At 43.5% G+C, this 25,793-nt stretch overlaps 1 protein-coding gene and 1 long non-coding RNA gene across 7 annotated transcripts in view; one reads left to right on the top strand and one right to left on the bottom strand.

Moving 5' to 3' along the window:
- The window catches only part of LOC128347663 (uncharacterized), a 95,351-nt gene that overhangs the window by 51,148 nt on the left and 18,410 nt on the right, over positions 1-25,793 (bottom strand). For 5 of the 6 annotated variants that reach the window (XR_008317648.1, XR_008317649.1, XM_053302595.1 and 2 more), the window contains exons 6-7: positions 25,552-25,699; positions 2,439-2,608 (exon numbers count right to left, since the gene is read on the bottom strand). Coding sequence is in view for 4 of the 6 variants with exons in the window: in XM_053302595.1 (XP_053158570.1) it covers positions 2,439-2,608; positions 25,552-25,699 (318 nt within the window). In the remaining 2 variants the exon portion in view is untranslated. The remainder of the gene's footprint in view (positions 1-2,438; positions 2,609-25,551; positions 25,700-25,793) is intronic. The other variant, XM_053302596.1, reaches the window with a different exon arrangement.
- LOC128347665 (uncharacterized) lies at positions 2,504-7,053 on the top strand. Its single transcript, XR_008317650.1, has 2 exons — positions 2,504-2,626; positions 6,498-7,053. It is a non-coding gene; the product is annotated as an uncharacterized LOC128347665 (long non-coding RNA).

Raw genomic sequence — 25,793 nt, 5'->3', positions numbered from 1 at the left:
ACATCAGAAAACTAAAACATCCTTTGAGAACAGTTCACTTAAGACATTTACCCACAAATAATGCAGCACGAAGTAGGACTTCACTCATTATTTGTTTTGCCAAGTGAGGTTCCAGAATGTGGTTTTGTTTTTCATATTGAATGGTAAATAGCCAAATTTCAGTAGTGCTGTATACTTTGTCTGCTTCACTATAATTTCTGAGTTGGAATATGTGAAATATTAGGAGTAACATCTTTTGTTCTTTTGTCAATATCCCACAGAGTGTGTAAAGTGGAGAAGGAAAATGTGTTGCTTGTGGGAATGCCATTTATTGCAACAAACAGGATATATATGCTACTCATATTGTGTACATTACATAAGTACATGTGCTTATTTTTCATAATACATGGAAACTGTGGAATTGTACTTTTCTTGATCTGAAATTACTCTTCAATATTAAAATCAAAATGGCTTAGTGTAATTAACAAACCTCATTGTAATTAACAAATCTCATTGCATCTTGTAGACTCAAAGGGCTTTCAGAGGGGTTATTCCAGCATTATTGAATTGTTGAATGATATCCTACAGCACAATTTTCAACTCCCTAAACAAATTTCTTCATACAAAATAATTCTAAATCCAGACTCTCTGGTTTATCTGGGCTACAAAGTTGGACACTTAAAAATCCTTAAAAATTTTGCCCTTAAAAATCTTATCACTGAGACCCTCCCATCTCTTTTATTTGCTTTTACAAATATGAGTGTTCTGAATGAGCAGCAATCTCATATTTAATGTGGTGTGCATTATATTCTCTTTAATTAGTGCTTGTATCTACACTGGACTCCAAAACACTTTGGAGTAATGTTTGAGTGGGATTTAACACAGAAAGCAGGTTGTGGTCTGGTATCCTACTGTTTAGAATGACCAGACATGAAAAAGAAGCTATGACCACAACATACTAGAGGAAGGTGTGCCTATGCCTGCCATAAATGGCCAGATCCCACCCCAAGATTAAACATAGGAATCTGTTACCACCATCTCTCTCTTCTCTCATTTCACAGTGTTGTGGTCCCAGCTTGTACCCTGCAGCACTTCACCTGCTAAATTACAGATAGGTCATTTATACTCATGCCTAGTATCACACTACTATGAAAGTTAGCTCTAATTCTGAACATGCTATATTACACTATGAGGCCGTTCACACAACATGGACTGCTTGGGTAGGAGGGAGTTTACCCAAGCAGCCCATGTCATCTAGGCCACTGGGAAGCCTCCCAACACAGCTGCTGCAGACCCAGGTAGCCCAGATCCACTACCCGGGTAACAAGTGAGGTAGGAGGGGAAAGGAGTCCATCCTACTTCACTTTTTGATCATGTGCACCTTCGCAGCTCCAAAAATGGCAGAAGCACCATGGTGATTGGGCAGTGGAAGATTCCATTTGCAGATAGGAAGGAGGAGCCTGTGAGAACAGAAGCACCATGGTGATTGGGCAGTGGGGATTCCATATGCAGATAAGGAGGAGGAGCCTGTAATGGTTAAGGTCAGTTGGAATGCAACTGTTACTGATCAGAAGATGTTCTTGATTGTAGAGAAGAGGAGAATATATATATATATATATATATATATATATACATACACACACACATACATACACATATATATATATGTATGAATGACAGTGGGCAGGGTTCTGCGAAGAGAGGGGTCATGAGGGAGGAAAGAGCCCCTTCAGAGGAAAGAGGCTGCTGTTGTGTGAATTAGATGAGGAAACAAGATGAACAAGATCTGCTAACTCAAGAAAGGAGAGGGGGGAGGGGAAGAAAGACAGGGTAAGATTGAGTGGAGGAGATAGAGAGAGAGAAGAGTGGGGAAGAGAGAAAGAAGGAAGAATAAGGGACTGGCTCGAGCCTGTCAGTGGTCTGAAGGGGTCATGGCAGCGACAGCAAGGAAGGGCCCACTGCTGCTGTTTGGGGCTACTGAGGCCATTGGCGGAGGGAGGGAGGCAGGCAAGGGACGGGCCTGGGCCTGTCAGCAGCCTGAGGAGAATGAGTGGACATGACAGTGGTGGCAGCGAGGAAGGGCCTGGCCAACCACTGCTGCTGCTGCTGCTGCTCCTCCTCCTGTGCGGAGGAGCAGGATCGGGGCTCGGGTGAGGGTAGGGAGGTCTCTGGGGATATGGAGCTGCAGCTCGGCTCATAGGTGCTGCAATGCTGCAGCCGCAACCAAGAGGGGTGAGGGGGGTAGAAGCAATGGGATGGAGGAGGAGCAGCAGCAGCAGGAGTGCAGCTCAGGTGAGGATGGAGAGATCTCTGGGGTGAGAGGGGTTGTAGCAGGGGGTGAGGGGAGCAACCAAGTACTAGTGTGCAGATGCTCTGTGTGGGTCAAGCTAGTTAGTTATTATAATCCAATTACTACAATTACAAAAACAAAATAAACTTTATTTTAAATGTTTTATTACCTTAAGAGAACTTTTGCAGTGCTGAAAGAACTGCTTTAATCCCACATCAGTAATTCTCTGGGTTTCATCGTGGCAATGATCAAGAGTGAAATGCTGGGGATGACGATTCCCTAAATTGGCCAACCAATCATCATTTAAGCAGCGACAGTCTGTAAGCTGGATCTCTTTCCCTGGATAAAAAGAACCTGGTATGTGTAATCAGAAGATTTATGTTTATGTACCACCAACTTACTATTAAAAAATGAAGAGTACCATGCCAATTGTTACTAGATTATTAAGCCCTCAATAGGGCCTACTGATGCTTCCAGAGGGAAGGACTCACATGATATAGGTCACCCATGGGAGAGGTTATTTTGGAAGAGGATATTTTCATTTTACTTTAGAGATATGGGAGCCACGCAATAAGACTGTTCAAATGACCAAAATCCCTGGGGCTAGGGGAAGACTGGGGGGAAGGCAGGATTATACCTACCTTCCCCCCCACAACTACAGACTTGCCAGAGCTCTGCCATTCATCCACACGACTGATGCAGCAGAGAACTCTCTTCAGGGATCTGGACGAGGAAGTCCTCCAGTATCCCACAAAGCAATGCATGGTCAGCAGAGAGGCTGCCCACGTCAGTGCAGCAGCTCCCAGCTTCCCGATCACTCTATAAGCGGCATTCTATTTCTGGAAGTGATCCGAGCTGCCGGAAGTAGGGATGTGCACCGAACCACGGCAGGGAGGCTTGAAGGCGGTGGGGGTCTCCCTTTAAGAGCGGGGGAAAGTGCACTTATCACTCACACCGCTTTCCCCCCTCCGTTGTCCGTGTTTATTAATGCCCATTGGAGTGGCAGTGTAGCTCCCTGCCGCCCCGTTTCCCTCATCTTCCGGATATGACCGGAAGTCTCCAACACGCCTGCGCACACTGGCACAAGCACACGCACGTCACACACGCAGGCGCGTCAGTAACTTCCGGTCACATCTGGAAGATGAGGGCAATGGGGTGGCAGGGAGGTACGCTGCTTCCCTGATGGGCATTAATAAACACGGACGCCGGCAGAGGAAAAGTGGTGGGAGAGGTACGTACACCCTCCCCTGCTCTTAAAGGGAGACCCCCCCACCGCCTTCAATCCGGCGGAATCGCCGGTTCCTTGAACCAATTTGGAGGCTCATAAAGGGCCTCCGAACCAGTTCTGTGCACATCCCTAGCCGGGAACTGTTGCAGGCATGCCTTTGCCCCTCATAGCTTGCTAAAAGTTAAGGTAAAAGTACAGGGTAGTCCTGCTCTGGAGCAGCAAAGTAGGAGCAAGCCCCGAGGCTCCACAAGAGCCTCTCTGCCTGGGTTTTCTTGCTCTTATCCTGCTGTGGTTGGCCATTAGAATGACCTGAGTGAGGAGGAGTAAAGCAGCAGCAACCAAATTTATGATTAAGAACCAGGGCTAGGAGGTCCTTACCATTACCTGAATCCTGAACACATCTTAGAGGTAAAAGTGAAGAGCTAAATGATGCACCCTGTGTGAAGAATTAAATTTAAACCTGAAATTCCATGCTTCCACACTAGTCTAGGAAACATATCAGCACAACAGAACAGTTGCAAGAGAACAGGGAACCATCAGCATGTTTCTCACTGTGAACTGCCACATAATCCATATAAAATCAATATAGAACAATAACATTGTTCATTATTCTATGTTGATTTTACATGGATTGTATCTTTTGAAGAACTAATCTACCAAAATCAGCCTTTGATGATGATGACTAATTAATATGCTAAAGCCTCATAACATCTAGAGCCTAAAGTAGCTTGCTGGATCCCAGCATTTTATATCAGGTAATACTAGGAGACAAACAAGCAAGCAAATTCAACAGTAGGTCTTCCAAACATATTACACATCTGACAATGTAAGTAATATTTACAGGGTTATCCTCATCTAGTAAGTGTGCTTAGAAATTTAGCCTTAACACAGTAGAATTAGATAGTGCAAACTTTCAAGGAACTGTTTTGAAATGTTCCAAGAAAAGCAAGGAACATTGACCATATTGAATGAATGTCAACATATTTTTGAACTCTTATTAATATGGCTTGAAAACTCCATTAATTTCCTGGAATATGTGGGGAAACTCTCCCATTGGAAAAGTATTAGAAAGGATGCCTTCTGAGAAACATGGGCAGTTTTGTCAGGTAATTTATGAGACAGGAAATCCAGACTTTCACAGAATGATGAAGAAACAAACTATATTGTTTCAATTCACTGGATTTTTTATCCATACTGGATTTCCCACAAAACTAGCTTAAGGCATTTTAAAAATGTGAACAATTTTGCACTAGGAACTCTTCGTCTCTCATTCAGTCTCCTAGAATGTGTCTTTTTAGGGGTTCTTGAAAGCAACACTATTGTATTTTTAAAATGAAGCAGCTCTTCTGGTTATCAACTAACAAAGAATGAAGGAAAAGTGCATAGTCATTTCATGGCACAGGAGGAATGCTTGCAATACAAACTGCAAGCTCATTTTACTAGCATGCTTTAAAGGGTACACAGTCGTAATCAGTAAACGCAGGGTGGGGAATTCCTGTAAATTACTATATGAGTCACAGCCAAGATACACGAAAAAAAATAGAAGAAATAAGAACAAAAGTGAAAACACCTTCATGGCCCCTGTAGTATCAGAGGTTTATTTCTGGATATGAATTAATGAGTTAATACAGTACAGGCCTAAAATTAGTATCTAATAGTAATATAAACACACACACACAAAATTATTATTGAGGGAGACAAGAACTTTAGCTTCAAAGTAAGAAATGAAGATGTTATGAAATGAAAAAATAACTACAGATGAGTTGATTATACTTAGAATATTGTTTCTTATAAAATGTTATCCACAGCACTTACTGTTCATACAGTTTCTAGAAAAGAAATATATGCCTACAACTAGGACACAAGCACAATTTCTTTGAGCCCAATGCAAACTTGTCAGGCAGGCCCCTCCGACATAACACTATCCTACATGCACACATGCATGAAATATGCATTATGAAACCAAATTTTAAATTTCAATGCTGAAATTAAATTCTACATTGCTATTTTTTAACTTTTTAGTTATTCATCTTAATAATTGTATTATCTAGTCTATGTTTGATCTTTTCTGTTCTAGGGGACTAATATGGCTGCAAACTTTGGGCAGGTTCTCACAACCTGTGCAGTGCTGGGGAATTGGGAAATGAGAGAGTTGTGAGCCATGCATGCTCCCGATTTCCAATAGTAAGAGCTGGTAGCTTCTTACAGGTTTCAACACTGTAAGAACACACATCCTCTGGCAGAGTCTGTGAAGGACTGAGGGGGAGGCAGTCCCCTCCACTGTACCACATGCCCACACAAACGGCAGTGTGGCAACAATAGGAGGTGGGAGAAGGCGGGCTTCCCCCCTCCCACAGCTCATGGTGCCCCGTGCTATGAATGTGGTGGCTGCTCTTCTTAGAACAGCTGCCATGCTTGGTACAGCTGCTCCTACACCCCGCCATAAATAGCAGCGGGCCTGGGGGAGGCCTCTCCTGGTGGCGACAGCCCAGACGATCACCTGCCAAGGTTAAGTGAACTGTAGGTATGCTTAATGTGGTTTGGAGCAGCTGGGAGCCCTCCGTTCCCAGTGCTCCAGATGACATGAACTTCCTGGGGTAACCCAGGCGGCCGTGTCCTAAGAATAGCCTCATTATGTTGTATGCATAGATGTACATGTTTTTGTATGTACATGTGTATGTTAACTTTAAAAATGAACATGGGCACGAGCCTCACATGGGCACAAGCCCCTCAAATGCAGAGTAAAGATAGGAAATGTAGTACTGTTAACATAATGTGTGAATAACTGTACAGGTTGTGTACACTGTATACAGATTGTACATGTACTGAACATAGTGTATGCATAGGGCTTCAGTTTTGCAGGAGTAAATGGTTTCGAGATAGTTCTAAATCCTGAGTGGCCCCTGGCTCTCTTTTTACCATAGCAGTGTTTTTGTTTGATTTTAGCAGTTTGTTTTTACTGAAGCTGTACTACTGTTTTTATCTTGTTAACTGCCCTAGGGACTTAAGACAAAGAGCAGTATAACAACAACACAACAAAGTTGCTGCAATGATCCACTGGAACTTTTGCAAGAATTACAAATTGCCAGCAAGCAAGTATTGGTGGGATCATCCAACTGAGAAGGTCACAGAAAATGAAGAGGCAAAAATATTTTGGGATTTTTGAATACAAACTGATAGGCATTTAGCGCACAATAAGTCTGATCTGACAATCATCGAGAAGAATCGGGTTCTGATTATTGATATTGCAATCCCAGGGGACAGATGAGTCGGCGAAAAACAATTGGAGAAAATAACTAAATACAAGGACCGTCAGATTGAAACTGAGCAGCTCTGGAAGAAGGAAACAATAGTGGTGCCAATAGTTGTTGGTGCCCTTGGTGCAGTACCAAAAGAACTTGAACACTATCTCGACACCTTGGACATCAATAAAATTACAACACATCAACTACAGAACTGAACTGAACTGATTTATTTACGGTCAATGACCAAATAAATACTACAGCAAAGAGCATACAGTACAATACAATAACATAAGTAAAAATTTAAAAACCTGTTTGCAGACACCTTATTTTACATGCCTCAGTACCAAAAGAACTTGAACACCATCTCAATATCTTGGGCATCAATAAAATTACAACACATCAACTACAGAAGGCCACACTACTCGGGACAGCATGGATACTATGATGATATCTTTAATTCTTCTTTAGCTATCCTAGACCCTTGGAAAGGGCCCAAAATTAAAGCACCAAATCTAGTCAATAACTTCTGGTAGTCTGTGAGTAAACAGCATAATAATTTTAAAAAAAATGATGCAAGCTGTCATTTTTTTCCACTCAAATATGAGATTGTCCCAGTGCCAAGTTCATGCCAGATACCTGATTTTATGGACACTAACATAAATATGCAAAATACATACAGCTCTAGGAAATGTCTTTTAAAAAATGAAGGAATACTCAGTTTTATAGGTAACCTGGATTGTTCATGAGATAACAGTCACATGGCGGGGAGGGAATCCAAGTAGCATAGGATGTGAAAGAAATGCTGCATGAATGTTTGATTATAATATTTGGGTTACCTTTCCTCCACAAAAGAGATCAAAGTAATGAAACTGGGAGAAAACAAGTCCCAACTTCCAAGTGTTTAACATAGAAAACACAATTTATATTAATGTAAAACTGTGTAACAATGTAATTTAGTTAGAAAACAAAAATACTTTTCTCTGGAAAGAAGCCACTGAAGTTTAAAGAAGTAATATGCATAAATGAAAGGTGGGTAACTCCATGTCATAAGATAATGTGAAATATTTAGATTGCTATTGGTCTCAGACCCAGGAGTCAGGGAATTCTCTGCTCTAAAAGTACCAAGAGTCCCCACAATGCCATCACTGCTTTCACTTGTCTTGCCTCCGATTGGCCATTGCAGGATTGGGGGGATATACTGCAGCTCCATTGTGGGGGAAAGTGTACAAAAAGTGAAATGGCTCCCTTGTTTCCAATTTAACAAACTATGGTTCCTTCCCCAATACTTAAGGAATGTTAGTCCCATTACATCATCTGAGTTAGGCTTTGCAAGGAATAGCTCACCATTAGTCATGCCCTGCTTCATTCCTAGAATCAGACTGTGCAATTTAGCTCTCTCTTATGAATTTCCCCACTGTAAGCAAAGCAATGCCACCGATGTCAGTTCTGCATCACCTGACTCCGCAACCAAAACCTACTTTATTAGAACTAATATTTTTAAAATATAATTATGGTCTGTGAGTAAAAGAATTATATGTATATAAAGGCACAGGAGTCCTTCCAAATATGATCCTTAACAGTATGCAAGGATTTGGTCTCCAAACCTGTTTTTTTACCCTCTGCAAAAAATTGCTTTTAATCCTTCACTGAAAAGGATCTTATCCCCTGTGGCTTACCCCAGCTGAGACCTCTTTTATATTTCCCAGACATCTTCCTTGTGTTTAAGGATGCTGTTTCTATCAGATTCAGTCAGAATATGTTAAAATAAATAGGTGGCCACTGACTTGTGGCTTCCACATATGATGCAGCAAAGGAAAGAGCTAAGAAAGGGGGGAAAGCACAGATCTTGGCATCCTTATGTGGGGTGGGGAAATCTAAGCACTTTATTTTTTAATGAAGTTGCTTGGATGTCACAAAAAACATAATTAGATTGCCACTGTCAGCAGAACCACATTAACAAGTATCAAGAACAAAATGTGTCACCAAGACGTATTTGCAAAGAAAGGATTCTCTCCAAAGGCTTTGCCTTTCCTTATGTGTGTCTAGTTATCACCACTCACTAGTGTACATAGCAACAGAATAAGCAGTAGACTGTTGGGTAAACTTCCAAGAAAATAGTGGGTGTTAACAAAAGGTCAAAGAAAATCTTTACTTTCCATGCTCTTTTAAAAGTCAGTCTCTTAGGTTGACTAAAGGTAAAGTGTGCCATCGAGTTGGTTTTGACTCCTGGAGACCACAGAGGTCTGTGGTTGTCTTTGGTAGAATACTGGCACTGATTAAACACCAGGCAGCATTGTTAGGGGTGTGCAATTTGGATTTTTGGTGTTTCAATTCGGATCCGAACCGAAACACCCCTGTTCTGTTTTGTATCCGAATATTGCCCATCCGAATCACCCCTGATTCGATTCGGATCTGAATTAATCCGAATCTGAATTCGAATCGATTTGGATTTAAAAAGGGTCCTGGGGCCAAAAGAGTGGGGTGGGCTGGTAGTTCCCAATGGGTGGAGGCTACCACCCCAATTGCAGAGGGATTGGCCAAAGGGCTGATTTTTGGTGGATTTTTGAAGTTTTAGTGTCTTTGGGGCGGATTTGGGGCATAACGTGGGATCTGGGCCAAAAGAGTGGGGTGGTGTGGTAGTGCCTAATGGTTGGAGGCTACCACCCCAATTACAGAGGGATTGGGCAGAGGGCTGATTTTTGGCGAATTTCTGAAGTTTACGCGTTTTTAAGGTTTTCCCCCATTAGGTATAATGAAGGGTGTATCGCTTCACGTTGGAGGGAAAGGGGTGGCCTAGAGCGGTGTGGGGTTGGTGGTAGTGCCGGGTAGCGGCAAGGAAGCTACCTGAATTTTTTCAAAGGATTTGGGCACAGGGCTGATTTTTGGTGAATTGTTGAAGTTTATGCGTCTTTAAGGTTTTTCCTCATAAGGTGGTATAATGGAGCTTTCAGCAGCCCCATAAGTGCACTTGGGGGGTGCTGGGTGGCCCAGAGCGAGTGGTGGTGTAGTTCACATAGGGTGCCAATCACCCCCATGGGTATCTAACCCATGGGGTACAGGGTTCTGTTGTTTCTGAGGTATTCTGAGTGTGGATTCTATGATAGCAAATGAGATTTTCAATGAGATGCCATGAATCCACTCTAATTTGCTATCATAGAATCCACACTCAGAATCCACACACGTTGCAGCCATAGTTTGGCTAACAGCCGGGGCTCCCTTGTGGGTTTCCTGTCATGCCACCGCCAGGAGCCACACAGCTCCCAGCAGTTCTCATGTGCAGGCAAAACCAAGCTGGGCTTCCCTAGCCTGGTTTTGCCTGTGCGCAAGAACAGCCTCATACTGTTTTTGGATTGGATGCTAATGTGGTAAGACTGCCATGGCCTTCAATAAGATATTTCCTTGTTGAAAAGTGCTTATATGCAGGTGATTTTGTTTAATGCCAACCAATTTCATCCCATCTCAGTCTCTGCTAACCCAAGGTGTGACATTGGATCCAGAATCGGCACATCTTTCAAAATAGTTTTTTTAATTATTTTTAATAATGCATCTCCATCTTTCCTCCATTATAATTTTGTTCTGGCTGAACTATAATTAGTTAGCATCAAAAGATATTTTAGTTATCCTGAACAGATTCATTTTATAATAATTTCAGCCAAAATGTAATACTGGGATCCAAACAGCCACACATTTCTACACGTGCAAGGTACAGAGATAATTCACACAGCCAGGCAGGTGGGGCGGGGGAATTGAGAGCTTGTTTCTGGGAGTGCAGAGCATGCTCTCAGATGAGCAGTGCTGCATGCCTGCAGTGAGGAGATACGGAGGCTGCGACAATGCATCCCAGCCTCTGGGGATCCCACAATGCACCACGTGTCATTGGTTATTCCCCCAGGAGACGGGCACTCTAGGTGCCCACCTCTGTGTCCACTAGGACTAAATATGTTCACAGCGAACACACGACCCCAGTATCCAAGTTAAGGTCTTGTTCAAGCCCTTAACCCTGGCTAAGAGACATGGTTTAAAAATGGGGCTAAGTGGCGCAGCCCCACCCGGATCAGGCCCAATCCTGGGCTTCCCTAGCCTGGGTTAGGATGTGCATGACAACAGCCTCATTACCTCCTTTTTAAACCAGTCTTCTCTACCATCTGACAAGCCACTCCTGAAAAAACTTGAGGAACTGTAGCAGCAAACACCAATGTAAAGCAAGAAGTGATGGTGTCTCACACACACACACACACACACACACACACGTTGAAGACAGATATATATTCAAAAGTTGTTTTTGTATTCCAGCATATTTGGATCCTTGCAATTGTTTCATTTGCAAAGTACTTCCTTGTCTGCTGTTTCTCAGTCATCCTTCAATGTTCTTCCCATAAAGTCTAGAACCTATTTTCATCATCATCTGTGCAGAAAACTTTCCTCTTAAAAGAAACAAAAAAGATGTTGAGAAGAAAAAAGAAAGGAACACCCTGGTAGTGCAATCCTCCCTGACTGGTCAAGTGAATGAGAAGTTAGCCACAAAGGTCAGTTTACTCTGCATTAATTGTCTTAGAACATAACACCCGCCCTGCTGGATCAGGCCCAAGGCCTATCTAGTCCAGCATGCCATTTCACACAGTGACCCACCAGATGCTTCTGAGAAGCCCACAGGCAAGAGGTGAGGGCACACCCTCTCTCTTACTGTTGCTCCCCTGCAACTGGTATTTAGAGGCATCTTGCCTCTGATGCCAGAGGTGGCCTATAGCCACCAGACTAGGAGCCATTGATAGACTTGTCCTCCATGAATTTGTCTAAGCCCCTTTTAAAGCCATCCAAGCTAGTGACTATCACCACATGCTGTGGCAGAGAATTCTGGAAAACCAAATTGATAAGTAATCGTTTTGTTAATTTACTTGAGTAAGATGAGACTTCCCATCCCATCTATATTTCAGTTTCTGAAATAATCATGCTTTTCACACCCTGCAGTAACAAAAAGATGAGAGCTTTTCTCTAATGCTACAAAGACCATGCCTCCCTGCCTCCCTCCCTCTCTCTCTCATATTTACTCAGCATTACTGAAATGCAGCACTTGGATGCATCTAATTGCCCACCTTTGTTTGCTCAAGGTGTTAAGTATTTGCTTTGGAATTCACTGAGGGAATGTGACACAAGTGTAGATTTACTTGCTTATAGCAGGTGACCTTCAGTTTGTTTTTCTCCCTGGCTTGTTTCTTTTTTTAGCATTTCACCTGCAGCAGCTGGTCCACAAATACATTATTTCAGTAGTTATGGGAGTGAGTTCCTTAAAGCAATATTTTGCTTACTCTAAACTCCTTCTTTCTGGTAAGGCCCACATGCCAAAGCCATACATACAAGAGGGAGTTGAATCTCTGCTTCTTGAAGACCCTGGGCAGCATCCAGACTAAATTAGTCATGACTACACCACCACTAAAACAAATGAAATAAGTTAGCTATGACTAACTTAAATCCAATTAATTTTGATGGGACTTAGTCATGTCTAATTTAGTCTGGATCCTGACCATTTCTTCCTCTAGAGTCCAACCTCTCCAAGGTTCTTCCTTATTGGTTGTCAAAGCTTGAAGCTCTCTAAGGGCTATCCCACAGGGCAGGCAACCAGTGCTTGCTTTTTGTTACTGACAAAAGTGAAATCATCATGGGAAATGCTGCAAAAAGTAGTCCAAATAAAGGCCATTTCAGTTCCTTGACAGAATGATGCAACGCAAGTCAGCACCACCAAGATATATTAAAGAGTGCAGCTATCTGGGGTGCACCCCTGCCCACAGCTCCTTCTTCAGTTTCTTCCTTCAGGATTTGAGCACTTTAGTTTACCTTTCTTCAGTCTTCTTTCAGGTGCTGGACAAGCTTCTGTGAAAGGATTTTCTCCAGTGTCCTGCCCGACTCCCACTCTGCTTTGGTGAGGCTGTGCCTGATCTAACTCAACGTATATCAGGTTATTAGCCTGTAACTAAGAACTGATAGTTACGGGTGTATCACTGGCTATCATTGGCTGGTCTTTTTTTGTTCCCTTTTGATATGCTTTATGATACTTTGCTTGACCAGCCTGCTCCCACACCATAAAGACTTGAGCACACTGTGAGTGAATACATCTCTCACACACCATGCCCTATTCCTTAGTCATGTGGGGGGAATTAAGCAGTTGTACTCTACAGTAGAATTTGTAACATGTGAAGAGGGATAATCTGATAAACAATGCTCTCACACAATGAAGGAAAGATGCACTAGGTAGGGGAAGACTATGTACTCATGGCACATCATCATGCTGGGTGAGCCAGTTGGATGAAATATTGCCCAAAATCGCCACAAAATCGCCACATAAACTATAAAAAAACTGCATAAATCTCAAAGGCCTATGTAATCGGCACCTCTACAAAAAATGAAACAAAAAACCCTTCAGTGAAACATTTGGCTACAGTAACACTACACGAGCTGCCAACAGACGGCCACAAAATTTCTACTGTGTTTTCAAATCTTGTCCGAAGGCTAAATACCAAAACGTTTACCTCAGTAATTTAAGAACATCAGATGGCCCAAGGCCCATCTAGTCCAGCATCCTGTTTCACACAGTGGCCCATTTAACTATTTGTTTCCTTCACAATTCTTCTCCATATCTTTGTTTACGAGTTTAACAAAGGGTCAGTTCTCACAAGCACTGGCCCAAACACATGAAGAAGGTGATTATACACCTAGAACACACACATACCCCCACATCACTGAAGGATGTCCTGATGCACTTCCTCCAAGGAGCCCTGAGTGGTGTACTACATTCTTGAGTTTCTCTTTCACAACAACCCTGTGAAGTAGGTTAGGCTGAGAGAAAAGTGACTGGCCCAGAGTCACCTAGCTAGTTTCATGGCTGAATGGGGATTTGAACTCGGGTCTCCCTGGTCCCCAATAATGAGGATTGGGTCATATAGTGAGTTGTTGCATCATCAAGGTTTTTATTGAAATATTGCTTGAATCCACAGATGGGTGGTGCTGCTGTGCTGGGGTGCCACAGGCTCCACACTGCCGCAAAATGCCCAAATAACGGCGCCAAAAAATTGAGTGCCGTTGTTCATCAGTCTTCACTCTTTCAACATGTTTATGTGGGAGTATGTTGTTTTGTATCCTTGCCATTCCCTGCTTCACCGGCATCACATGTTCTGGAGGTCTCAGTCTCTGTCTCTAGATGACAAATGCTTGGGCGGGTAAGGGAGGGCAGGGCACACTTGATGCTGCTGTTGGCTACTAGTCTGCTGTGCATATGATGCCTGCTTCGGAAACCCGGCTCTTTGCAAAGCTCTGCTGTTGTCATCATTGATGTGTGTGCTGCCTGGTGATGTTCTTCATGGCAGAATTGGGGCAGAAAGGGGTTGGGGCAGAACAGTGGGTTGGGTGGAAGTGCCCCAAAGGGTGCCTACTACAACCCAGACTCCCACCGAATTGGCTGCTTTCTTAGGAATTGTGAAAGTTGGGAGTGTCTTTGGGGCAGATTTGGGGCAGAAAGGGGCCTGCTGGGGCAGAACAGTGGGTTGGGTGGAAGTGCCCCAAGGGGTGCCTGCCACAACCCAGATTCCAAAGGAATAGGGCAAAGGGCTGATTTTTTGTGATTTGGGTAAGTTTGAGTGTCTTTAAGCTTTCCCCCCAGAGGGAATAATGGTGGTTTCAGCAGCCTCATAACTGCACTTGGGGAGCACTGGTGTGGTGCTGAGCGAGTGGTGGTGTAGTGCACAGAGAGTGCCAGTCACCCCCCTGGATTGCTAACCCATTGGGGTACTGGGCTTTGTTGTTTCTGAAGTGTTGAGTTTAGATTCTCTGGTAGCAAATGAGATTTTTAATGAAAAATCATGAATCCACTCTCATATGCTACCAGAGAATCTATACTCATAACAACAAAACCCTGTACTTCATGGGTTAGCAACCCATGGGGGTGGTTGGCACCCTATGTGCACTACACCACCACTTGCTCTGGGCCACTCCAGTGCCCCCCAAGTAGAGTTAATGGGACTGCTGAAACCTCCATTATACCCTATGAGGAAAATCTGAAAGATGCATAACTTCATTAATTCTTTAAAAATCAGCCCTTTGCCAAATTCCTCTGAAAAAGTTGTGGTAGCTTCCTTGCACCAACTGGGCATTACCACCAACCACATTCCACAATGGGCCACCCCTCCCTGCCCCGCGTGAAGCTATACTTTTCCTGAAACCGCCATTATACCTTTTGAAGAAAATCTGAAAGACGTGCAAACTTCAAAAATTCACCAAAAATCAGCCGTTTGCCCAATTCCTTTGAAATTTTTGTGGTAGCTTCCACTCATTGGGCAGTACAACCTCCACCCACTCTTTTGGCCATGTGACCCATTTTTAAATCTGAATTAATTCGGATTTGGATTAATTTGGATTAATCCAGATACAAAACAAAACTGGGGTGATTCAGAAGGCTTAATTTTGGACAAAATACAAAATGGGGTTGATTTGGATATGGTACAAATCAAAAAAGAAAAAATACAAAATGCACACCCTATGCCACAGTACCCCCTTCGGGCCACACTCGGCCAAGCCAAGAGGGAGGGCCAGCCCCTGGTGGCATCTAGGAGAGACACAAGAAGGGGCACCACCCACCAGCTGTTGCGGGGACATGCCTGGAGCAAGGCACGTCTGACAGACCAGAGGATGGAAGGGATGTGATGCCTTTTAAGACATGTAGTCCATGCTGTTCCTGCAGACAAATGGGCCATCTGCAGTGAGATGTCTCCAGATGGAGTGCGATTGGCAGGACTGGACAGCCTGGGGGCAAGAAGCTGACATCGACGAAAGAGAACCTCTGTGGATGGCTGCCACAGTATATGCCCATGCAAGCGCTGTAAGACTCAGGCAGCTCCGTATCCATGATACAGGAGGCTTTAGTGCCACCAAAGTGCTGCGAAAAGGACATGGGTGGGCCGCATGTATCCATCTGCACTGCCAACAATTAAACATGGTTCGGATCCCGGTAATCTTGAGAGGGGTCCTGCAGACCATGGCCTTGGTGATCATGCTGGGTTTGCCCTGTTAACTTCTGTTGGAGTGCAACACTTCAGGGTTCCGGGAGATATTACATTAGGCGACACGACCCTGGAGACCCATCACCTTGGCAGCAGAGGACAATCCACAAGCTCTGGTTCTGGTAGAAAGAGGAGCCGTGGCCACCCCTGAGGGCTCCCCGTCCCAAGAAGAGAAATCTGAATCATTCGCAACATGTCCAGTATTTTGATGTGCACAAGAGGAAGATCCTTCCTTACATGACCGCAGGAAGCATCTGGCCATAGACGAAGGGTGCCCTGAGATCAAAGATTAGCCAATCAGTTACCCCAAATCGAGTGCTGGGACGGGGTTTGGTTGAGAGTGACCTGCACCCCAGGAGAAGGCCCCCAGGTAAGACAATTGCTAGTCCCAGAGACCTACCAGAAGCAAGTACTGGAGTATGCACACGATTCACCATGGGCAGGACATCAGAGCCACCGGGGCATGTTAGCTAGAGTGCTAAACAGGGGTTTTTGGCCAACCGTCTGTGATGGGGTTAGGAGATACTGCAAGTCATGTCTAATTTGTCAGTGAGAATCCAATCGGCCTCCTCTGAGAGTTTCGCTCCATCCCCTACCAATGGAATCCACTCCATTCACCCGAGTTGCCATTGATTTTATAGGTCTGCTGCCCAAGACCCCGCAGGGATACCACTTTGTGTTGGTGCTGATGGACTACACGACGTAGTATCCCAAGGCCATTCCTATGAAGAACATAGCTGCACCAACGGTAGCTAAGGCCTTATCTCCCCCCCACCAACACACACACACTGGCAGGATTACCCCAGGAACTTTTATCAAATCAGGGCTCGTCCTTCCACTCTGCTGTCCTCAAAGGCCTATCACAGGTTCTGGGGTGAAACAGGTATTTACCTCCATTTATCACCCCTGCAGACTGACAGCCTTGTGGAGTGCTTGAACCAGACCCTGAAATTGATGCTAAGCAAGGTAATGCCTGCCAAACCCAATTTGTGATGCTTATACCTGGACCCTATCCTTTTTGGCCAGTGGGAAACACCACAGGTCTCCCTTGGCTATGCACCTTTCGAGCTGCTGTTTGGCCATAAACGCAGGGGCATCATTGAAGTGCTACGATACACCTGGGTGGCTCCAACAGTACAACCCCCACAAACCTGTAGGAGAATATGTGGAGCAACTACAGGAGCACCACCGACAGACACATGAGGCCGCCTGGAGGAACTTACTCCTAGTACAGGAAAAACAATGGGCGTACTACAATCGGACCACCAAAGAGTGAATAATTCCTCCCAGTGCAGGAGTGTTGGTCTGAGCAGGCATCCTTGCAGGCACCCATGCCAGTAGGTGGGTTGGCCCCTTTGAGGTGTCACACCAGCTAGAGCCAGTTAATTACAAAGTCCTCTGTGGCATGTGGTGGAGCACCATGGAGAGGCTTCACAGAAACCATCTCTAACCATGGGTGGAGAGAGAAACCATGGGGACTTCCTATTGTGGGCAGGCTACCACTACCGAACTAGATAATGAAGAACCCCGAGTTGACCCGAGTCTCACCGCTGTTCAGCAGAGGCAACTCCAAGAGGTACTAGAGGAGTTCCCTGGCTTGTTCTCTCACCTTCCCAGGTGGATGAGAATTACCAAATATCAGATCATTATGCCGCCCAATGTGGTTGTGTGTGCCGCCTGGCGACCAATGCCCTGACAATGCCAATAAGTGGGGCCGATGGAGTCCAGAATATGCTACAGTTGAGCGTTATTGAACCTTCCCACATCCCCTGGCATAGCCCGGTGGTGCTCATCCCCAAACCAGATGGCTCCACTCGGTTTTGCATAGATTTTAGAGAGATCAACAAGGCTGCGGCTTTCAGTGCATATCCAATGCCCAGGGCAGACCTGATGATCAATTGCTTGGAAACATTGGCCTATCTTTCCTTGATTGACCTCACAAAAGGCTATTGGCAAATACCTTTGCAGGATAGGAACAAAGAAAAAAACAGCCTTCTCCAGCTCTCAAGGCCTTTTCCAATTCATCATGATGCCATTCTGTCACTGCAACCTTCCAGAGTCTAGTTGATCAGATCTTGGGAAAGTGTCGGGACTTTACCCTTGCATAGCTCGATGATATTGTCTTTAGCCCCATGTGGGAGGGCCAGTTGCATCACCTCTGGATGGTCTTCCAAGCATTAACACATACAGGCCTTACCGCCAACCCCCAAAATATGGTTTTAGCCACCTGGAAACTAAAGTATTTGGGCTATGTCATCATGGGGAGGGGACACACAATACGGCCTCAAGACCCCAAGGTGGCAGTCATATAATAGTTGGACTGACTGTAAATAAAATGTCAGCTCTGCCATTTCTTAGGGATGGTAGGTTATTACTAACGGTTTATATGCAACTTCGCTACAAAGACCACCACCACCCCAACTAATTTGTTACAAAAACAGACCCCTTTTCAGTAGCCCTGGGACAAGAAAGTCGACCGGGACTTCCAGACTCTAAAAGAAGCCCTCTGTCATTGGCCAGTTCTTAGGTGTCCAGACTTTGATAAACCTTTTATTTGGCAGGCAAGCATGTCTTCCACAAGGATCAGGGCATCACAAGAATGGCAGGGAGAGGAGCATCCCATACTCTATCTAAGTTACAAGCTGCAGCCACTCAAACAGAAATATTCGATGGTGGAACTAGTATTCGATGGAGGCACTGGTCATGCAATAGGCCATCCTATCGCTTCACTATTACCTGGACAACAACCCATTCATACTGGTGATGGATCACGCGCCGTTACAATGGATCCATCACATGAAGGAACATAACCCACGGATCATGCGGTGGTACTTTTCCCTCTTGCCCTATTGATTTACAATACAGCACCAGCACAGTTCAGAGAACACCAATGCTGACTTTATGTCCCGTCCATTGGAGGACGCCCAGGAACCCACCCCCTCCGTCATTCTGAAAGGCATGTGTGTCAGGGGATTGGTGGCGGCACGGGCAAAACTGCCCTGCCTGACTAGGTAACACTGCCCCTCACAAGCCCCGCGGGAGGCGACCCAGCTCCCTCCATGATGGGAAAGAACTACACCTGGCCCTCCAATAATCAAGAGACTCCATCACAGCGAAACAATATAGTCTTGCAGAATTTGGGCAACTCTTGCAAGACTTTGGTCCAAAGTCTTGTGATATGTGGCAGTCTTGCAAGATGTGCTCCACGGAGTGGGTGCTATATAAAAACAGACCTGGACCATGATGAGGGGCTAGTCCAGGACAAGGGCTACAGGAAGCAATAGTCCAGTGAGTCCCCACCAGGCTAAAAAGGCAGCATAACAGGAGGCCCATCTGTGAAGTTTACAGACTGGTTTAGCAGTCCACTAGGACATCGCCTACAGCAGCCAGCACTCTTAGGCCAGTGGAACTCTGAAAAAAGCCACCTCCATGTGGGAGTACTACAAGTAAATTAAGTTATTCAAATAATTTTAAGAAATAAAAAATGTAGCATAGTTGATTGAACTGAATAAGTAAAGGAACTAGAGTAAAAATGAATGATCACCAGTTCAGATAGGCTTCCTTACCCATTTTCAATATTCAGTGCTGTGTTAATAGCCTTGCCTACCTAGAAATGGGTGAATGTAAAATAAAACTTCCTTAGTGAATGGACTTTCAGAATCATTGTAACAATAGGTATTAGGAAAGGCATGAAGGTGAATTATATTTTAAATAAGACACTGGAAATAGGACAAAATCTGTCAAAAAAGCATAGAAATATTTCTCCCAAGTTTTACTGAAACTATCCAAGCTCTGCTATTACACATATATTTGTGTCCCCTATTTACAAAAACTGCCCTTTTTGTATCAGGAGAATTAGAACAGAATTTATTATTCATAAAGAACATTAGCCATAATTAACTGGGAAGGCCTTTGCCCTTTTAAAAGCATTGTATTTAAAAGATATAATACATGCATTTGTTTTAAGACAATTTTTATTAAAATGCACACACAGAGACTTGGATCCAAAGAACAGTCAGTGGACAGATACAATAACTTAGTGATTCATGAATTCCTGAACAGTGCAGAATTCTGGAGATTTCTTGTAGTGCAGAGCCATAATGTATTGGAAGTTATATTACTCCATGAGAAACATGGGCAGACATCCAGACCAAGTTATTCAATAGTACTACTCAGGAGTTACTCAGAGGACTACTTAATTTCAATAAGGCTTTAACTGAGTAATTTAGTCAGCCATGGTGAATAAGGAAGATACAGGCTGAAGCATATGAATTCTAGTTGACCATTAAAAGGTTTTGAAAAGAGCTTGCACACAGTCTTGTGAATGAACATGTGCAAACAGAGGGACTTCTCTGGTTTGGGGATCAATCTTCTCTTCTGCTAAGTCAAAAACAGATCTTACATGAGCAAAAGGGGAGGTTGGATCCAAGCAATGAATGTGAATTTATTGACTGACAGGATGCACAGCATATTGCAAGTGGTTCTAGACCACCCCCATTGCGGCATGTGACTAACACAACATCAGTGCATGAGTGCTGTTGCATGAATGTTAAATTGCTCAATCATGCTTGCATGAGGCTAAGCCCTTTATTTCCCATGGCTCTAGCATCACACAAGCACAACTGTGCAATTTACATGTTTGCACAGAGTGCTCTTGTGCAACATGCTGGCATTGTTTTAGACACCCTCAACAACACGAGCAGTACAAAAAGCACCTCCAGTGTGCTGTCTATCATGTTAGCCGTTATTTTGTAAAATGGGAGAATATTACACAATACGTCAGTTGTTGGGGAATTAGTTCAGAAAGCAAGATTCTCCTCAGCATGTGGAGAATCATTAAATATGATACATGATGTTACCCACTCTGGGGGAAGCCATTTATACATATCCAAGATAAATAAATAAAAATGAATTTGCTCCATCTTAATTTCAAGCATACAAACAAAAAGTACACCAGAAAGAGTTTTGCAAATAAGTTGCTGCCAAACGGTCCCAAGAGACACAGGTGTACTCACTTTTTAATGCAATTCTCAGCTCTTTAAAGAGCAAGGCAGAAAGACTCAGGCCAGAACTACATGTTTCCTGGCTTGTTTTTAAATCTGTATTTCCTAAGATGTCCATCACCTGTTCATCCTAGGTGCCATAAAGGAAAATACTGCTCTTTTCAGCTCCTGAAAAAGCTCTCCTATGATGCCAGAGGCTCTTATGCAGCATAGCTGTGCAAGGCAGGAAGAAGTGGAAGCAGTGCTAGAGCAGTAGCAATGAGGCCATTACTCAGTGACAAGCACATGATTTCCAAACAGGGAGTCTCAATTTCCATTTCTAGCATCTCCAGGTAGGGTTAGGAAAGACCTGTTTCTGAAGCATCCATGTTGACAATATTGCGTGGATCAATGGTCCAACAGTATAAGGCAGCTTCACAGGCTTATCAGCTGGAGTGGAGTTGCAATGCCTCATTCTATTCAGACCTTGAGGCTCAACTCCAGCTGGAGTTGAGGATTGGACTATGACAGAATTTGCATTCATGGGTAAGCTTGCTTTGTATTTGGTGCCATATTATATATCATTCCATTATGCCTGAACAAAACAGCCTCTTCCAACTCACTATTTTGCATCTGTCAAAAGCATTTTGTTTATTCAAACATGAAAAAAAACCCCTCTATTTAGTGTTAACATGTTAGCATACTATTATTTAGTACTGCATTCATTTTAAAAAGAGAACCAAAACACATCTATCATGTATTCACAAAATGAATGCTCAAGTATTTATTATAAACACTGCAATACACATAAACAAATACTGAAATACAAGAGAACAATTGATAGCACAAAATGTCTTTAAACTTTTCTACTGGTATACCAAAGAAGCAAAAGAATCTTACAAAAGTATGCAAAATATATAATTTTTAGTATTCTCATTAAGTGATATGGTTATGCTGTCATTTAAAATATCAATGACATATCTTCTTTTAATCCATTTGCCATCTGAAATGAGAGTGAGAACTTGTGACAAGTTTTGTGTTATTTTGTCGAAAAGCTGCTTGACTTCGAATTCTGGGAGCTGAGCTTTTTAAATCTTTTGGGCCAGCTGGGGTGGGGAGGGGGAAGGAGCCCGTGCCAATTATTAACAAGCACAGCTTCAGCTTTCAAATCCTGGCTTGCCTTTTCTTTTTAAACCAGACAATGAGGTTGTTCTCACAACCAGAAAAGCTGCGCTCTTGATAGTTGTCTGGGCACATGGGGAACCTTCACACTCGCCCCATTCAGACTTGGGTAACCTGACTTTGTTACCCAGGTCCAAACCGAGAAGGAAGGAAAACACCTCTCCTCTTATTTTGCCAGTTGTTTATCTGCGTTGATAAGTCCACATGGACAAGCAGAAGTCACACACAATACTTTCCTTACAAGTTACCAAATCTTTGAAGAGGCAGGCATTAGTATGGAGGAATTAAACTATTCTGACATTGGCTGGAAGTCTAACTCTGCTAAGAGTGGGAGGTCAAATTATGTTTTTGACCTCCCTTGCTGACTACTTCATCTTTCAGAAAATGAAAAAAGAACAATAGGGATCAGCTACCCTGGACTTGGTCCTTGATGAAATGAAAATGCCAAGAATCCTGGGGGAAAGTGCCCATGTCATCTTGGAATTCATGATATCAGGTAAGGCAGACATGTACCCTGGATTTCAGGAAAGTTGGCATTAATGATCTCACAGAAAAACTACATAGGATCCAATGGCTAGAAATCCTAGAGGTGAAAAAAAGTTGGGGGAAGAAAAATTCTGAAAAGCAAAATCTCCAGTAGATTAAAATGCGGCCGCCACCACCTCCTTATTGGCAGAGCCTGAACCCCCCTGGGCTTGGGGTGGACTATCCCAGGGAAAACTCTATTAACTATGCTAGCAAGTAAAATACGGGGAACGTGCATAGCTGGCAAGCAGTCTGTGGAGACTGGTTTTGCACCAAAGGAGAACCCCTCCCTCCCAGAGTTAACCAAACACTCTGTGAGGCTTTAGAAGAAGAACACACACAAGAAAACAGTTTATTAAAGTTACTACAGACTAGTTCCACCCGAGGCTTTTCGCTTTTTTGATATACTTAAAAATGTTTAACTTGGTTACAGGAATGCTCAATATGCCTTGCTGACTCTAAGACGGCACGCTTAGAAATCCTAGTTACTCAGTTGCAAACAAAAGATATTTAGGACCATGCAAAGCACACACACAAAAGCAAAATAAATTCCTGATGCATAGTTTGACTAAACATTCTTTCCCTATGCTAAATTCCCAAAGCCAAAGTCCTGGCTTCCTGTCCTTGAACTCACCAAACTCCTGATGAGAATCAAGCCTCCTGCAGATCTCTCACTCTATGAGATTATCCTGCAACTCTGCCATGAGGCATCTGACCTCTTGCTAGTCCACACTCTTTGCACAGACTTCCTTTCTTGTTCCCAGAATTTCCTATGCAGCTCTCATGTCCCACCCACCTGGTTGACTGATTGGTTGAGCCCTTGAGTTCACCAGCCTGTCCTTCAAGACAAGGGTTCACTTCCTGTTAACTCTTTAGAGGGTGGTGAGGCTGGTCACTACACACAGAAAATGGCAAGAGGGGTATTTAACGAAGGAAGAGCACAGAAGAAGGGCCTGAACATGTAGGGATGTCAGAAAAAACAATGTAAAGAACGAACTGAGGTTTGTGATGGACGTCAAAACAAAGAGAGGTTTTTCAGATATCTCTGAAACAAGGATGTTTCAAGGTGAGTAAAGGATGTGGTAGGTCTGCTCTTTGAATTAGTGAAACGTGGCCCAGCAGGACAGCAGATGCACAAATGAAGAAAGGAATGAAATGTGCTTCAAGATACATAGAGAGATTAAAAGAACACCTAGCTACCTTAAAAGAGTCTCCAGGTCCAAATGAATTACACACCTGGGTACTGAAGGAAATTGTAGATGAGATCTCAAAAACACTGGCTGACATCCAGACTGATGTTGCACTAATGCAAGAAAGATACCCACATGTAAGAAGGTCACATAGCTGAGCGGATGTTCAAAGTTGCTCAGTCTCACTTGTGCAAATGCTACATTTGCACAACAAATATAGTGGATAGCTATGCATCATTCCCCACCACATATATTCACTGAGCAAGAGACTTCTTAGTAGGAATATGCCAAAATGTGATTCAGCTGTCTGAATCGCTGACACCTCTCTTTAAATTCGAGGCCTTACATAGGCCCTTTAAGGCAGAGGAGGGTAGGTCCATACCTGCTCCTCCCCTACTCGCCACCATCCCAGCACTCCCCCCAGCTATGCCCACACGCAGAGGCCATGTGCATGCCAGTGCCGTACAGGAGCAGCTATTAGATGCCCCGCCAATGCATGGGCATAGCTGGGAGGAGCAATTTTTGGCTACAGGTAGCTTGTATTTTTTGCAAATGTTCCAGTGTATCATTCCTGCTACCTTGTCATGCCTTTCTTTGTAGTCAGTCTGTGTGATCTTTTTACAAGAGCTGATTAGGTGGTCCACTGTTTCATCTGCTTCTTTACAAAGGCGGCACTTGCTGTTTGCTGTTGATTTTTCAACTTTTGCTCTTATTGCATTTGTTCTTAGTGCCTGTTCTTGTGCAGCCAGAATTAAACCCTCTGTTTCTTTCTTCAAGTTGCCATTCTTAAGCCATCGCCAGGCCTTGGTGATGTTTGATTTTCCACTTATATTGTGCCAATATTGACCATGCAGTGGCTTATTTTTCCATTTTTCTGCTCGGTTCTTGACTTGTTCTTTCTTGTAGGCCTGCTTTGTTTCATTGGTGTTGAATAGTTTCTTGTTATTGACCATTTTAAGTATTATTATTATTAGTAGTAGTAGTAGTAGTAGTAGTATACATTTCTATCCCACTTTTCCTCGAAGAAGTCCAGAGCAGTGTACTACATACTTAAGTTTCTCCTCACAACAAGCCTATGAAGTAGGTTAGGCTGAGAGAGAAGTGACTGGCCCAGAGTCACCCAGCAAGTATCATGGCTGAATGGAGATTTGAACTCGGGTCTCCCTGGTCCTAGTCCAGCACTCTGACCACTACACCACACTGGCTTTTTAAGTTATCAAGTGGAGTGCCAAAGGTCTCTGTCCTGGGCCCTGTAGTGTTCAACGTTCTTATAAGTAACTTGTAGGCAGGAGCAGAGGGGACGATTATCAAATACAGATGACACCAAGCTGGTGGTGGGGAGACAGTGAACACTTCAGAAGACAAACAATATTCAATCTGATCTGGACAGGCTTGAATAGTGGGCCAAAACGGACAAGATGAAGTTCAACAGAGACAAATGTAAAGTCCCAAATTTGGGTTTTAAAAAAAAATCAAATGCACAAGTACAGCATGTGGGAGACCTGGCTTGACAGCAGTACATATGAAAGAGACCTAGGGTCCTGGTGGACAATATGTTGGTTCTAAGATTCTATGAAAATTGTCTTCATGCAGATTGCTATTAAATAGTTTGTTCCCTTTTTTTATATAAGGAATAGGACTAGGAAGAAACTCTGCTGCTGCTGTTGTTCAAATGGGACAGAATACTAATATTTAGCTTTGGTTTAAACTATAAATATTTGCATCCATCAGCAAGACTGCTTTCTATATAGATCAGAATCAGCTTTTCATTTTACCTGGCAAAATTTCACCTTGAAACACAGTGTTTTGATTATATTTAAAATGATATTCTTTCTGTTATATTTCTCTGGCCACTTACGGTTTATCTATTTTAATATACTTACAGAACGAGTCATCCCTTCCAAGCTGATAAAAGCGGTGACAGACTTGGGAAATGCGTGAAATATCTTTATGAGTCAGCAGGGAGAAGATACAGAGCCATAATTCATCAGGAAGAAGCAGCCATGGCAAGAGATTGTCACTGTTACTTTTCTAAAATCAGAAGGATCCCAGTGTTATGCCAAAAAGTAATAACTGCACATACACACACACATGTACCTGAGCAAGACAGACACCATTTGGGTGA

Source organism: Hemicordylus capensis, chromosome 2, assembly GCF_027244095.1.
Source record: "Hemicordylus capensis ecotype Gifberg chromosome 2, rHemCap1.1.pri, whole genome shotgun sequence".
Classification (NCBI taxonomy): domain Eukaryota; kingdom Metazoa; phylum Chordata; class Lepidosauria; order Squamata; family Cordylidae; genus Hemicordylus; species Hemicordylus capensis.
This window is presented reverse-complemented; position numbering and strand designations above follow the sequence as displayed.